This window comes from Numida meleagris, chromosome 3 (genome assembly GCF_002078875.1).
Source record: "Numida meleagris isolate 19003 breed g44 Domestic line chromosome 3, NumMel1.0, whole genome shotgun sequence".
Lineage (NCBI taxonomy): Eukaryota > Metazoa > Chordata > Aves > Galliformes > Numididae > Numida > Numida meleagris.
Genome location: NC_034411.1, coordinates 38,325,731 through 38,341,909, shown reverse-complemented (window position 1 = coordinate 38,341,909; position 16,179 = coordinate 38,325,731). Strand labels below are relative to the sequence as shown.

The window sequence follows — 16,179 nt, the reverse complement described above, 5'->3', positions numbered from 1 at the left end:
TGGGAATGTGGCCACTGAGGACAATGAAAAGGCTGAGGTTCTCAATGCCTTCTTTATGTCTGTCTTTAAAAGCCAGACCAGTTGTCCTCAGAGCACTCTACTCTCTGACCTGGAATTCTTGGATGGGGAGCGAAACAAACCCCCCATGATACAGGAGGAAATGGTCAGAGACCTACTACTCCACCTGGACTGCCACAAGTCCATGGGGCCGGACGAGATCCACCCGAGAGTACTGAGGGAGCTGGCAGAAGAGATAGCCAAGCCGCTTTCCATCATCTATCGGCGTTCCTGGTCAACTGGAGAGGTTCCAGAAGACTGGAAACTTGCCAATGTGACTCCCATCTACAAGAAGGGACGTAAGGAGGATCTGGGGAACTACAGGCCTGTCAGCCTGACCTCGGTGCCAGGGAAGGTTATGGAGCAGATTGTCCTGAGGGAGATCACACGGCATTTGCAGGACAACCGGGGGATCAGGCCTAGCCAGCACGGGTTTGTGAAGGGCAGGTCCTGCTTGACCAACCTGATCTCCTTCTACGATCGAGTGACCCGTCTGGTGGATGAGGGAAAGGCTGTTGATGTGGTCTACCTAGACTTCAGCAAAGCCTTTGACACTGTCTCCCACAGTATTCTCCTGGAGAAACTGGCAGCCTGTGGCTTGGACAGGTACACCCTTTGCTGGGTAAGGAGCTGGCTGGAGGGCCGGGCCCAGAGAGTGGTGGTTAATGGAGTTAAATCCAGGTGGCGACCAGTCATGAGTGGTGTTCCCCAAGGGTTGGTGCTGGGGCCTGTCCTCTTCAATATCTTTACTGATGACCTGGATGAGGGCATTGAGAGCACCCTCAGTAAGTTTGCAGACGACACCAAGCTGGCAGGAAGTGTTGATCTGCCTGGGGGTAGAGAGGCCCTGCAGAGAGATCTGGACAGGCTGGATCTCTGGGCTGAAGCCAACGGGATGAGGTTCAACAAGACCAAGTGCCTGGTCCTGCACTTTGGCCGCAACAACCCCAGGCAACACTACAGGCTTGGGGCAGAGTGGCTCGAAAGTTGTATGGAGGAAACGGACCTGGGGGTATTAGTCGATGCTCGGCTGAGCATGAGCCAGCATTGTGCCCAGGTGGCCAAGAAGGCCAATGGCATCCTGGCTTGTATCAGAAATAGTGTTGCCAGTAGGAGTAGGGAAGTCATTCTCCCTCTGTACTCAGCCCTAGTGAGGCCCCACCTCGAGTACTGTGTCCAGTTTTGGGCCCCTCACTGCAAAAAAGACATTGAGGCCGTGGAGCATGTTCAGAGGAGGGTGACGAAGCTGGTGAGGGGTCTGGAGCACAGGCCTTATGAGGAGCGGCTGAGAGAGCTGGGATTGTTCAGTACGGAGAAGAGGAGGCTCAGGGGAGACCTCATCGCTCTCTATAACTACCTGAAGGGAGGTTGTAGTGAGCTGGGGGTCAGCCTCTTCTCTCTTGTAACTAGTGACAGGACGAGGGGGAATGGCTTCAAGTTGCGCCAGGGGAGATTTAGGCTGGACATTAGGAAACACTACTTTTCTGAAAGAGTGGTCAGGCGCTGGAACGGGCTGCCCAGGGAGGTGGTGGAGTCACCGTCCCTGGAGGTGTTCAAGAAACGTTTAGATATAGCGTTGGGAGACATAGTTTAGTGGGGTTGGTGATGGTAGGTGGATGGTTGGACTAGGTGATCTTGTAGGTCTTTTCCAACCTAGCTCATTCTATGATTCTATGATTCTATGAAAAGCCCTCACCAGCGTGGCAGGGAGTCACCCTACCCATACCCTACCAGAGTGGTAAACAACAGAAAAACCCTTCACACAAACCAATGCCCATCCTAACTTAGGAATAATGAAAGCTGAAGTGGAGAGCTATCTCCTGTCTCCACTGTTTACAGGGAAGAAAATACTATTATAACACTTTTAGTAATGTATAACAGATCAGAGATTAAGACCTCTTCCTTGCGTGAGTGTGAATGGTTTAACTAAGGTAAAGATTATGAGTCAAAGAGGCTTCAAATTTTATCCCTTTGATATAATCACAGCAGGAGGGTTTCAATTCCCAGGAAACTGTATAGACAACACCTGAACACAGCAGAAAGACGTCCAGATGTGTCTAGGTTTTTAAATCATATTTTAGAACAAATATTGAAGCATTCCTTGGATTAATCCAAATAGCAAACAGTTTAAGAAAAAAAAAAACTAGGAAGTTTCCTAACACTGACTGAGAGCTGTTCGTGAGCACTGGAAGCAACAGCACAGTGTCAAGGAGCAGGCTAAGGACCCCGAGCTGGCAGCCTCCCCTGGAAGTAGAACTAAGGCAGCACCTCAGCCAAGAGGCAGAAAACACCAGAAGAAAGGTTCTTGCAATCTTGTTATACTGTAACTGAGATCACTTGCAAGAAACTTGCCTTGTCACCTTAAAAATCAAAGCACTCTCAATATACAAGTCTGATGCAACTTTTTTTTTTTTTAAACAGTAATTGTCTTCCTGATTCTGAGCACTTAATCTTTCAGTTCAATGTAACAATCTTAATAGTGGCCCATCTGCCTCAGATGCTTAAAACATTAAAAAATATACACAACACTTGGTGTTAATCACCTGGAAGAAAAAGATCCTTGCTAATATTTGCTAATTAGCAATTAACCTGCCCTTCAGTTCATAAACCGCATCATTAAATTTTCAGACTCTCTTACTCTTGATTTCATTAGCGTATAATTTTTTTTAAATCAACTCTGCTAGGCTTCTAGCCTCAGCCTCTTCAGAGCATGTTCACTTTACACTGTCTAGAAAGCTCACGGTGCAGCAAAGCAACTCTTAGTTTTAAATGTGTTGGCTTTGACTCAAGCCTTTGGGTTAGTTACAATAGTTGGTTGGTAGCAGCTACGAAGAAAAACTCCACCAAGCACAGCATACCACATCCAAAGACCATTACTTCAGAAACAAATTTACCAGGAATTTACAACGGAAGACCTTAAGCTTTCTTACTTATTGGCTAAGAAAGAACATACATCAAGGAAAAAGACGTGTTTTACAAAGCCATTTTGGTAAAGATCCCTCTGGGACAGACCCATGAGAAATAACACATTACAAAAAGTAGTAATACATCTCCTAAAGGCGTCCAAAAGCAGCTGACCAATAAGAAGGCCTTTTCATATTGTTTAAAGTCTAAGTTGCACAAAACAGGATATAGCATGTGCATCTTCCCCAGGCCACACCAAAACAAGGAAAGCATGTACAGGAGCATACAGAACAAGGGGCAAGCTGCCTCCTGCACCGTTCTCAGTGTTCACAGATACCCAGGTAGCTAAGATACAGACACTCGGGGAAGAGAAAGGGAACCATATTCAGGCTTTCTTCCTATTTATCTTACTGTTGAACTCAGTGTAGAAGGGCCCAACGGGGAAACAAGGGAGCAATTGCTATCTGAAGGGGTTGAGACGTATGGCATTGCAGAAATAAAGCCCCGGGAAGTAAAAAAACTGCTATGGTTTCCATTAGTACATGCTGAGATTACAAAAATGCAAATTTGCTCCTGTCCATCCAACACATTCAGCATGCAACCTTGAAGTTTTTCTGTCCTCTTGCGTCTCTATGAGAAGATGCTACACGAAGATATATCTCTAAGAAATGTATCCTGTAGATACAAGTTCAAAGAGCAACTCTATGAATTTGCCTTATGTAATACTAGGTTCCATTTGACTGGCTATTTGGTTAGCGCTGTTGAAGACAGATGGTCAATATTTTAAAACTCAATTTCAGGAGTACACTGAGGGAAAAAATTCAGTCTACAGTGATATTTCATGATTAACTTTCTATCTATAAAAATGCATTTTTCAGTTTGTACGTTAGTTTTGTATGTCAGCTTTTTCATTTGTACGTTTGTTCAACACAACTCAATCCAGAGCATTTTTCCCCCCCGATTAGGGGAAGGTGCTTCTATCTGGTACAATGGCCCCACCAGCACACCAAGCCCACAAAAACCTTACAGCGTTTATACCACAAATGCATAACATCATAATCATTTTTTAAACCATTTAGGACGTCACCATCATTTTTAAACTCTTTACAGCTTATAGGAAGTACAAAATCCTATCAGTCTCTAGAAAAACTGCAAAAGAAATCAAAATAACAGCACTGCTACAATACTTAACGCTGCTTATAAGTGCTGAGACTATGAACTGCTACAAATCTTTCATTTAAATAAGTTTAAATTATTCCAGGAAAATCCAGCAATGACAACACCATCATCTACATCTATTCTTAGACGTATGTTTTCTATTCTATTCTAGGCAACTTCCTACAAAAATTCAAAAAATATCATGAATCGTAACAGCAAAATGCTAGCCCAAAGGGTCTTTACTAGATGAGCACAGAGAAGCAGAGAGAAAAGCCTAACCATCAGATGAATTGGGGAAAATTATGGAGAAACATCTTTTTGTTTTTATAAAAGAAAAACTAAGAGAAGACACCATATTTTTATTGTTACAAATAACCCAAATGGACACGAATCAGAAATAAACAAATAGTTCTGAAGAGCAGATGCAGCTTACAGCTGTACTTACTATCTATAGCAGCATAGTAAGTGTTAAGCCACTCTAATTTCCAAAAATAAGCAAGTACTAAGTACCACCACAACATAACAGAGTATTTAGGGATCTTTAAGCACTGCTTTTCTCGCAGCAGTACAAAGATTTCCACATATTCAGTTAAATATCTTGAAAGTATCATAAAATTAGTCCAATATTTTTGAAAATTCAGAAAACTGGTACAGTTCCATTTCTCTGGTTCCTCTTATAAAACGAGATGCAAAATTCCAGCAACCAGTCCTTTAAAATGATAGTCATCTAGGACATAAATGAAATCACATACACAGAGAGAAGGCTCTTCTACTGAGTTCAGGTAAACCTGACTTTTCCTATTTCGTATTTTTTACTTGTACATGTCTTCAGTGGAATTTCATAAAAAATAGGTAAGATGACATTTTACATGAGGATTCTTTCAGAAATCAAAATCCTTAAGAAAACTGAAAAACTTTTTCAAATGAACTTGGAAGTCAACACACTGAGCTATAACATTCCGTTAAAACCTTTAACAAGCAATAACAGCTGCTGATACTTAGATGGAAGAGAGTTTATCTACTAAATCTAGCAAACAACAGTGGAATGGACAAGAAAGTTAGTGGTCAGGCAACAGCTGCTATTAAGTACATAAAACATCCCTGAGACACAGACTGCTTAAGAAGAGTAAGGTGCCCCCTTAGCTGCTTTTCCTCTTAAAAAAAATGTCTGCTTTAAGCATCTGCATTGTTTTCTGTTACAGACAAGATACTCACTTAAAATAGACCTTTGACACATGACCCGTAACAGCCACCTATGTTCTCCTACTCACTTGAAATCATACTGTACGAGGCTTCTAATTCTAAGAATATAAACTGTAACCACACTGCGGATCAGTGAGAACAATATGCTGTTTTAAATTTCATTGTTGTTTTTGTTTTTCAAGGTCAGCTGTCTTTTTTTTTTTTTTGGACTGAGATGTGAAAAGTTGTCAATTCTATAACTAAAGTCAACAGCGCACATTTCATCCACAGAAGTCTTAAGGATGCGCAGGGCCAAGTAGTTCATCTCCTTCTTTCAAAATTTCATGTCTGAAGAGCTGCACAAGAGTCTCCTGCAAGTGTCATCCCCCCTCAGTGGGGAAACTGTTACTAAATGATGCAAGGTACTTCCCTCTCTTCCTATGTTACCCATTACACCACGGTCCCTCAACAAAACCTAGCAACAAAGTTAAATAGACAAATATTATTTCATAATAATGGCAATATTTGTCTTAAGTGAGATTTATGCATTCTACTGCTTGCTCAGATTGCAAATATTTTGGTCTGGATCTTTTAAAAGCCCTATATAAAGCTTTTTAAAAATGATTACATATTTTTAGTTAGACCCACTAACTTTAGCAACACTTACCATGAGAAAGATAGGAGCATACAGGTCTCCAGAACATAGGAGCCTAATCACAGCAGGGAGGTCTGATTTGAAGTTCGAATTATGAGAGTAAAGTTAATGAGCACACATCAGATGTCACATCTGATTATAAACAGAGTAACTTACCCTGATTTTTCTTTTTCATCAGCCTCTGCATTTATGGTAGGATTTTCCATTTCTTTAATCTTTTCCTCTTCTTTATCTTCTAATTTGGTTTCATCTTCAGTTTTGATTACATTCAAGTCCTTTTCTTGGTCAGGCTGCGCATACACAGAATCTGGCAAATTTTTTTTGTTTCCCTAAGACAATAAAACCTTCAGTTAATTTACAAGCAAAAATAAAAATTCAAAGGATTTTGGAAAAACCAAATACACAAGTTATTATGAAGGAAAAGAAAAAAGCACTAGATTCTAAGGCTTCTTCTAAAACCACAGCATTTCCACTGGTTTTATTTCTGAAATCCTCAACATAAACCTAACAGTCCTTGGTTGAATCCAGTCTCCTAGGTAGTTTTTGCTACAACAATATTAGCACACAATTCTTAAACCACAGGATACGTCTGCGGTCAGGATGCAGAAATATCAGCACTAATGGTCACTGTAGTGTTAGCAGCAGCTACACTGCGTATTGACTTGAAGAACTACACTGCTACCAGAGCAAACTACTACACCTACGCTGCGCAGCTTACCACCTTAGGTCTCCTTTGCTAAAACCACTGGGTCAATACTGAATTTTGAAAAGGTAAGAAGATTTGTCTCTTTGGATCAATGAACTAATTACGCCACTGCATACATCATGCCTTTGTAGAACTTAGGAGGGCTTAAAAGCCTAGTTCAATACAAAATAGAAGTATCAGCACTGAAGGTAGTCGTGAGCATGTATTATCCAGATCACAATAAAGCTGCATGCTAATTGGTCTCCATTTGACTTGAGAGGGCCCCAAACAGGTGGAAAGTTGCATCTGCTTCCTAACAAGTCAAAGATTTTGACACCACCAACCTCTAAGATGGGCACCTAGAGATAAATATAGCTCAAAACTAATTTACAGCATGTTCTTTGTCTTGCTTTAAATCCATTACAGAGATTTCTGTCTTAATACAAACTCATGGTTATCAACACACTACCTGACTTTATCAACAGGATATAATATGAACATCGAAGTATTTTACCAGAAGAGCGGGCTTATCATTTTCTTTACTTTCATTATCATTCTCAGCTAGCTTTTTTTCTTCTTGTTGTACTGCTGCAACATCCTCCTGCTTGCGCTCCTCCTTATCCACTTTTATTTCTTTTATATCCTGGTCTGGATCTTCACGCATCTTTAAATCTTTTTCTTTTTCACAGTCTTTACAAGGCTTGCTTGTCACTTTCTCTGGTAATGCCATTTGAAACTCAATATTTGCTGATGTACAGTACTCTTCAAAGCCATAGAGATATCTAAAAAAAAAATACTTCCAATAAGCAAGTTTGTTTGAAGAAAAATCATGCTGCCTAGCAGAAGCTTAACAGGAGCAATAGATTTTAAAGCTTACAAAGGCTGTATTATAACCAGAAGTACAGAATTTATGTATATTGCCACCACCACCACAAGATCTCTATTTCTTTCTAATGCTGTTTTAGCATAAACTCCATGGCTTTATTACTTACTTTTTGTATGCACATTTAACATTATATCCCGCAGCTGAATTCAATACAGGGATTCCAAGATCTTGATAAACTTGCTTCCACACTGCTCCACTTTCAATCTGTTAAAGCAAATGTAACGATGGTTGCTGAATTAACTCACTGACATACAAAAGACCAAGCTGACAACATCTACAATTTTGTAAAATAATATTTAATTCCCTCTGATCTACAAAAGCTATTTATCATACACTGTACTTCACTGTAATGCAAACTGTAGTCTAGTGTAACTACTTGTAGCAATTTAGTATTTCTGCACTTCAGTAAGCCACAGCTGCCCTTTCTCTCCAGGTGGCAATAAAGGAAAAAAATACAAAGATCAGCATCGTTACAATAATTCTTAAATATCACATCTAGAATTTTAATTAAATTGGAAAGGAAAAAACCTCAAAGTATTAACAATACTAAGTCCTCGCAGTATGGCACCAGATAATCTAAGACTGGTAGCTACCATATATCTTTTACACACCCTTTGGTGTCAAAGCTTTGTGACAGTGTGACGTGCTCATTTCTCACCATCTGTGAAGGTAAAACAAATATCTTGTGATACTAAGTACAAGATACTCCCCTGTATAGTAGTAAGGCGGCACAGCACAAACCAACCTCCTCAACTGACAGGCTAGATTTATGAGAAGTAGCTAAAAGCAGTAACAGAATCTGCTTGACCAAGAATTCGCTATGCAGCAACTACTGCTCGAAGACCAATTCCAGTCAGCACGTTCCTCTATATAATGCCCAGAACAGATAAGAGTTAAGGGTCTCGCATCCAACTTGAACTTCGGTTACTTGCCCTTGGGATTTTACTGAGCAGCAACACTTTCCGCTTTAGGGTAACAATTTTATCAGACAGACTTTCCTTGAAATCTCACAGAAACACACATGCTGGCTCATTATATGCAGAAATAATAACACACTGAGTAGACAATTTATTTAAAATATAACTAGTTTCTGTTTTTTGTTAAAATATGTTTTCCAGGCCTACAGAATATCAGCTGTAGAATTCAATTTTAATATCTGGAGCTGGTACACAAGATTTTTTCTTTATTGCTATTTAAGAAAAAACACCACCCCTAGATTTTATAGATCTGTGATACTCACATTATCAAATCCTCCAAGCTTATGTACAAGTCTGAATAATTTAAACAGATTCAAATTCCTATATCCTAGTACAGGTCGTTTGTTAATAGGAGTCCCTGTAAAGATAGACAGTTGAAGTGTTTTGAAATATCTTTTTGAGAGCAACATGAAATCCACATCATATACACTACTACACTATTAAATAGTATTGTAAATTTTCTGACCACCTCATGCATCTGCTATTTATTTTTCGTGAAAATGAAAACTCAATAGTTTTAATAACCCATTTTGCCTATAGCTCAGCAATATAAATAAATTCATATATTTGCATTACTCCATATAGTACTGAGTATGCACAAATGATGCAATTTCTCTTGCTACTTATTTATACACTTTTATTTCACCCATTGAAACAACTGCATCTAGAAGTACCACCCTAGACCTGCTGAGGGCCAGAGTTAACAGACAGACTCCATCTTCTAAGAGGATGGGAAGGTAGAAGGGAGGAATGCAGTCTCACTGTTTCCAAAAATAAACTGTAAAGTATTACTAGTTCACTGACTCGGGTCTTCAAAGTACTGCTAAGCAGTACCCCTAAATCTAACAAGTCAAACATAGAAATGCGTACCTCTGTCTTCCATGAACTTGTATAACTGCTGAAGAAAGTTCTCCCTTTCTTCAGGAAAAGGCTCTATTTCCTCCTGTTTAATAAAAAAACACAAACATTTCAGGGTTGCGAGTTACAGGCCATCAATAAGAAAATCATTTAGGTTCAAAAGTTCAAGTTTGTTTTTACTGCGGTCAGGAACAAGAAACTATACAAAGAATAACATGGCCTCAGTGCTACGTCACATGGAGTTTTATATACCACACTTTTTCAACATACATAAGACAAAAACTAATGACATATCTGAAATTGGATTTTTGATGAATATCTGTCATAGATATCATAAATACCAATCAATCAAGATGTATTCTCAATTTTGTTCGTTTACACAAAGTCTGGGAGATACCAGTATTAACGCTCAAGGGATATCAGATCTCTTATTTCTTCTGCAGTTAAGCAATTTCTTAATGCTTGGATGTACTGGGCAACTTTCAGGAATGAAGTAGAAGATAAAATCGTGCTCGCACTTTCTCAGAAGTTCTAATCCACAGCACTGACAAACCACAGCCAATGATACTGCATGCTACTGCCATGAGGTACCAGCTGAATGCGTGCGTAGTGAGCAGGATCAATCCCAGAACTGAAATAACAATGGATATTTTGGATATTCAGTTCATTGCACTAATAAGTCTTTGTATTAGATTTACTTACATTGATATACAGTGGGGTTTCCTAACAAACCAATAGGGTTTAATTTCATTAGAAAATGTCATTTGCTACAACCAGTTGCAATGAAATATTTAGCCCATAATCAGAATTCTTAGAAATGGATGACTAAGCTATTTCAAAACAACACTCTGAAAAAAAGTTAATTTTCTACATTCCTTTTTCACTACTACCTGTAAAGCTTCCAAAATTTTCTACTAAATTCTAAAACTTCTGTGTGTATCTTCATTCTATGTTTATTTTTTCATCCTTCAACAGCCTCCTTTTGCTAAACATTAAAGCTTCACAAAACGTATCAGCTTTAAAGTCAGACCAAGTTGAGATATCGGTAGAAATAGAACACAACTATTAAACATGACAGAAACAGAAACAAAGATTGAATAAACTAGTGGATAGCTGAAAATCAGGTTAAAGAAGGCTGTAGCAGACTTTGTTTTGTTGTGTAATTCCTCTTCTTCATTAAACGCACTTGGAGAATGTATTAAAGCAAACCAGCAAAAAAATTAAGAACTATTTGCAATGTGCTGAAATTGTTGTCATTTAAGCATATTTAATAACAGAAATACAATGAAAAATACTCCAGTCAGAGCCCCTGCAAAGGCAATGCAGGAAGAGGGACATCACAGGATAAGCATCTACCCACTATACCAGCAAAACTCAATGCAGGCTATTTTGATGAGCAAGGAGGACAGGTTAATCCTCACAAGGCAGGGGCAGCTGGAGTTGGGAGTATATAGTAAGCCTTCACTGGTATGAGGAGCAATGCTGCAGCCCTGCAGTAGTACAGACAGATACATACAGACAAACGCTTGGTTAAGCAAGTTAACACTGCTAGTGAGCAAAGGATGCAGTTTGCTACCATCAAACTTGAATATGACCACAAATGCCCCAACTGAAACGTATGAGGATTTGTTGTTCTTTGGTTTTGCTTTTTGGGGTGAGGTGTATACAGTACTGAGGCAGGGATGTGGATTATTTTTTTCTTCTTCTCATGTCACACATGATAGATACTTGAACAGGACTCTTACCAGTATGCACTGAAACATGGTGAAGAGATCAAGGGCACCTACTTGTTTTGTTTTTTGGTTGTTTTTTTTTTTTTCTCCCCTCTATTCCTCACCAACAAGAGACTACTTGCCATAAGAAAGTGGTCCCACAGTGTATTTAGGGGATGGAAGATGAGGAGGGAGAAAGCTTTTAACCCAACAAAGATTTCAGGATGCAAAATGTATGCTAGGGGAACTAAAATAAAAGTGATGAGTAGGCTGAACATAACACTGCTGCTCTTTCCTCCCCGTAAGACATAATGTTTGAGAAGTATCTTATATCTCAAACGTATTAATGCAGGGAGGTGTCAAAACACCAAGTGGATATCCCTTATTAATATTCCCAATGCAGCTTTCTTAGAAAGTGTGCTAAGGGGGAAGCTTACTTGTGTGCCTCTGAAAAAACTTCTCTTTCTCAGAATCTTTACAAAAATCAATACATGCTACATACGATAACAGTTAACTGTTAATACTCTCTAAAACATTTATGGAATCTCTTAAATAATCACCGAGTACATGACAAGGTTTCCTAGACAATGGTTTAAGGCAGACATACCATATTCCGTCATCTCTGCTTATTTCCAAGTTAGACAACCACAGAACTAAGCAGGCTGCTCTGCAGCCTCTAATTTGTCTATTTCACAAAGGTAAAAAGAAATTGACTTATGTGTTTGATAATGCAATCTAGAAAAAAACAACATGCTTTAAAGCAGCACAAAATTCACACAGTATTGTAATCCAGAAGAAAAGAGAGAATCCTAGTCGATCCTTTTGGCTACCATCAGACTCAGAAGAGGAGAGCACTTTCCATTCTTCCATTTACAGAATAGTAAAGAGAGCGACTCATCTTCTCCTTAATAGGGAATACTTGCATGTCATCTCCTATGACAGCATCCATATACAAAGCCTGAGGCAATGTATTTAAGAGCTTTCTTTTTTTTTTTGTCATTTTTGTGTCTTTTTTTTCCAGAGGTTTTCACATCCTGGAAAGAGCTAGAACTATCTGCAGGTGGATAACAAAGATGCTCCGTAAAGAACAAGCCCAGAGGTCCTGCTTAAGAGATGTTGCTTGATATCTGGGAGTACTGAAACTGTCTCTCCACAGACAAAAAGTACAAGGTCAAATATTTACAAACAACACAGCTAAAACCCACAAATATTTCCACCTAAAATAAGTAGCGATGGAATGACTGCTATATAATGACAGTATGTTACACTGCATAGGTAAAAACCTTCTTGTTCATCATGCCCATGGATGGACATAAACCTGCTCTGGAAAAATCAAGAACTGTGCTGAGCCCATGGAAGTACACCTTGTCTCTCAACATATCAGAGCACAGACTGAACACAGCTTTGATCAGAGCTGGCTAATCTCCTGTGAGCATGGAAAAGTGGAAAAGATTTTCTCACACTTCTGAATCCTCCCTAAAAATAGAGAAATGAATGAAGGAGAGCGCCTCATCTTCTGGTATGCTAGAGCAACAATTTTGAAGTAGTCAGTAAAAGACCATAACAACCATTTATCTACCATGCTCTTTAAATTTCCACTATGGATGGGAATTTCAGTTTACAGCATTACTGACAGCTGCATAACAAATCAGAGAAACAGATATTGAATATCATCATAAAATACACATCAAGTAAAAGATTTAAAAAGCCTCTCTTCCAGCTTCACAGCCAACTAGATAAAGCTCTTTCCGCTAATTTTCTTCTAACTTCATCTTTTTTTTTTCTGGACCAAAAGTTGGGAGGGAATAACAGATAATTAGAAAACCAAGCATGAGAGAGGACTCAATATTTCCAGTACAAAGGAGAGAACAAAGGTGAAAGAGGAGTGCATGGACTCCATGCTTTGATTGAAAGTTCTTCTGCTTCTTTACATCATAGTAGCCAGAGAAATAGCTTTGTAGCACAGCAATTTTTCAGTAGAACAGGACAAAAGAGAGGTACAACAACTCAGATTTCTTGGTAGTCATCTGAAAGTCTCAAAATCTCTCATCTTTTTCTTTTCACCACTAGAAAACCAGTGGATTCAGCTTTCTGTAGTTAAAAGGGAGCAGTGAAAGATCAATGGAAGCTACTTGCAATTTCTGCTTTATAAAAGAATCTACAGTTATAGGCCTGACATAGTAATTTGGGAGCATAAAACAGCAAGAGAGGAGGACAGGGCGACAGAGACACAGGAGAGAAAGAGACAAAACAGGACCATGCCAGCCTAGTTTGGCTTATTTTTTCCAAAAGTGATAAGAACACAGGTCAGGAACAACAGCTCAGAGATGGCTCCTTAGATGAGGCTGCTGTAAAAAAGGTAGCAAGCTTCCCTGTGTCTTGAAACCTGTGCTAAACCACACATTTACTGAGGTAATAGTTCTACAGTCAGTAGAAAAGCTTATCATAAGTTGTGCATGCAATTATTTATAGTAACGCTAAAATCATACACAGAACTTACTACATTGCCACAAAGGGAAACAACACTCTTCTGCACAATACAACACACTCACCAGCAACATCTTTATAGAAAGACAATGTATTATTTGGAGGGAGAGTGATCTAAGAACTGAAAACCCAACTGGGCAATGACTGACATTTGCTCTAAGAAACCTGACATTCTGTATTGGTGACAAAGAACTCCTTTGCCTTTCAATACAGAAACAGTATGGTACAAAGAAAATAGATGTTTTCAAAGCAAAAGGAAAAAGTTCATAAAAACATAGAATGTCTTGGTTTGGAAGGGACCTCAAAGATCACCCAGTTCCAAACCCCTCTGCCACAGGCAGGGTTGCCAACCACTAATATATGAAGAATATATCTTCTACACATGCAAACGCTTGGTAGAACATGTCAGCCAGCTACGCCTTTATCAACACTAACGATCTCACATACTCAAAAACAACAGTTTTACCAAAGAATAGGATGCTCATGAAGTTAAACAAGAGTTTGGACACCTCAGAAACTTCTGAGGATAACCTCAGGTGCTGATATTTACAGTGGATGGAGGTTTCCTATTCATACGGAGAGAAGCAGGGTTTAAAACCCCGAAGAAAGATTTTAAACAGATACATCATTCACGTGTCCTTCGGATCAATCAATTGCTTTCTTCAAGGGAACCTGGAGGAAACTCCAGGAGAAGGCATATGCCTGCTGTGGAAAGCATTTCTCTTTTGCTAAGCATGACTATAAAGTAGTAGGTAGATGAAATGAAAAGAAAATAATTCTGTAAACAATAGTGCTCAACTCTGAAATTAAACCCAGCACTTGGGTAGATGCTGTGTGCATTCTGAAGGTTTGTTTTAAAGTAATCAAAACACACTGCATATCATTTACAAGGATATGCATTTAGTTGTTTGTTTGTTTTTAAAACACATCTTCCCAGATGAAAGACGGTTTGACCTTTAGTAGGTAGTGGGTAAGTTCCATTTAGAAATACACGTAAGTAAAGGGAACCTTTCTTTCTTTTAGGAAAAGCAGTATGCATGTGAGAGCACACACCAGTATCTACCCTTCTCCATCCTGCTCAGTCTCCCACAAAGTGCTGTAACCCTTCTGTGGCTGCATTAAGATCAGCACAGAAAATATTCTAAAACAGAATGTGAGTTTTAACTTCTATTTTTTTTTTTATTTTTTAAAGTTTCCACTGACACAGGCTACTGACTACATGTTTTCTGCTCAGCAATCCAAAGATACCCGTTAGACTTCCATATTGATATTTTCACATTAATCTTTGTTAAACAGAGATTTTAAAAGATGAGAAGCCAAACTACTAATTGCCTGTGTTAAGATGTTATATACTGTCAAATATTAATAAGTCCCAATTAAATATTAGTCTTGATAACTTATATCAATGTGTATCTATGCTACTTGCTGACTTCACTTGCCTCTTCCTCACTGCTGTTATCCTCTTTTTCTTTTTCATCTTCCTCCTCCTCTTCAGCTTCACTGCTCGAGCTGTCTTCTTTCAATTCTGTTTTCCAGTTACTAGGAACAGTTTTGTTTTTACGGAATTCAAGAGCTTGGTCAAAAGCTGAAAGAGGACCAGAATTTGTTAGCACTGCAGGAAGAATCATTTTCAACAAGTGTTTTAATCAAATAAAGTAGCTGGGGGGAAGCAAAGACTGCTAATTAACTATTCTACACCAAATTCAAAAAAACCTCAGCTAAATCCCTGCGTTGTCCATCTTTACTCATCTTACCCAGCCAAATTGGCCTCATCTTCCCCATACATCAATTTATCCAGAGCTATTATTAGGATTATGAGTATTTATTTGAGAGAATTCCTACACTAATGAGTTTACACTGTGGTTTATGCACATTAAACACAGAGGAAAAGGAGGAGGAAATAAATACAATCTCATTTTAGAAGTTAAATCAAATTCACAATTCCAGTTTCTTGAATGCATAAAGGTAACTTTCTCAGACCTATCAGGAGTACTGTGATAAAGATAACTCTATTAAGGTCTAATACAAAGGCCAAATAGTAAATAACCTACAAAACTAGCAAGCACTGTACAATTACATTCTTTGACACATCTACATTAAAGACAAGTGCAAGATAGGATGCTTTTTGTTGTTGTTTGATTTTTAAGAAAACTACTCCTATAGGTTTTCAGCAGTGCTTACCCTCAAGATACATAGGAACCTTTCCAGTAACAATTTTAGCATTTTTAAGACACGAATCAATCAATCATGAAGTTGGTACAACTCACATAAAATAAACAGACACATTTTCTCATTAAAAGCTATTTTTACCTTGTTTTAACAAAGCATCGGGCTTTGGTGAAGTTTCACTAATTTCCCGAACATCTTTTCTTGGCACAGAAACACTAGATAATTTAAAAAACATCCAAGAAATATTATTAAAAATATACATATTTTGAAGATTTCAAAGCTAAATTAACACTGTAATACAGAGCTGATCACTAAGATCATAACACTTACTGAAAATACAGAAGAATAATATGAAGGATATCTGAACAATCCCATCGTTTAACAGTCTGGTACGGTATTAACCAGTTAGTGGATTAAAATCAAAACTTCTACGTAAATATGGTTATAGC

The 16,179-nt window shown here is 38.6% G+C and overlaps 1 protein-coding gene across 3 annotated transcripts in view; it reads right to left on the bottom strand.

Moving 5' to 3' along the window:
• ARID4B (AT-rich interaction domain 4B) overlaps positions 1-16,179 on the bottom strand; it is an 87,618-nt gene that overhangs the window by 23,453 nt on the left and 47,986 nt on the right. For all 3 annotated transcript variants that reach the window (XM_021391616.1, XM_021391619.1, XM_021391617.1), the window contains exons 10-16: positions 15,872-15,945; positions 15,001-15,146; positions 9,375-9,447; positions 8,768-8,862; positions 7,634-7,731; positions 7,156-7,423; positions 6,113-6,285 (exon numbers count right to left, since the gene is read on the bottom strand). In XM_021391616.1, the coding sequence (XP_021247291.1) occupies positions 6,113-6,285; positions 7,156-7,423; positions 7,634-7,731; positions 8,768-8,862; positions 9,375-9,447; positions 15,001-15,146; positions 15,872-15,945 (927 nt within the window). The remainder of the gene's footprint in view (positions 1-6,112; positions 6,286-7,155; positions 7,424-7,633; positions 7,732-8,767; positions 8,863-9,374; positions 9,448-15,000; positions 15,147-15,871; positions 15,946-16,179) is intronic.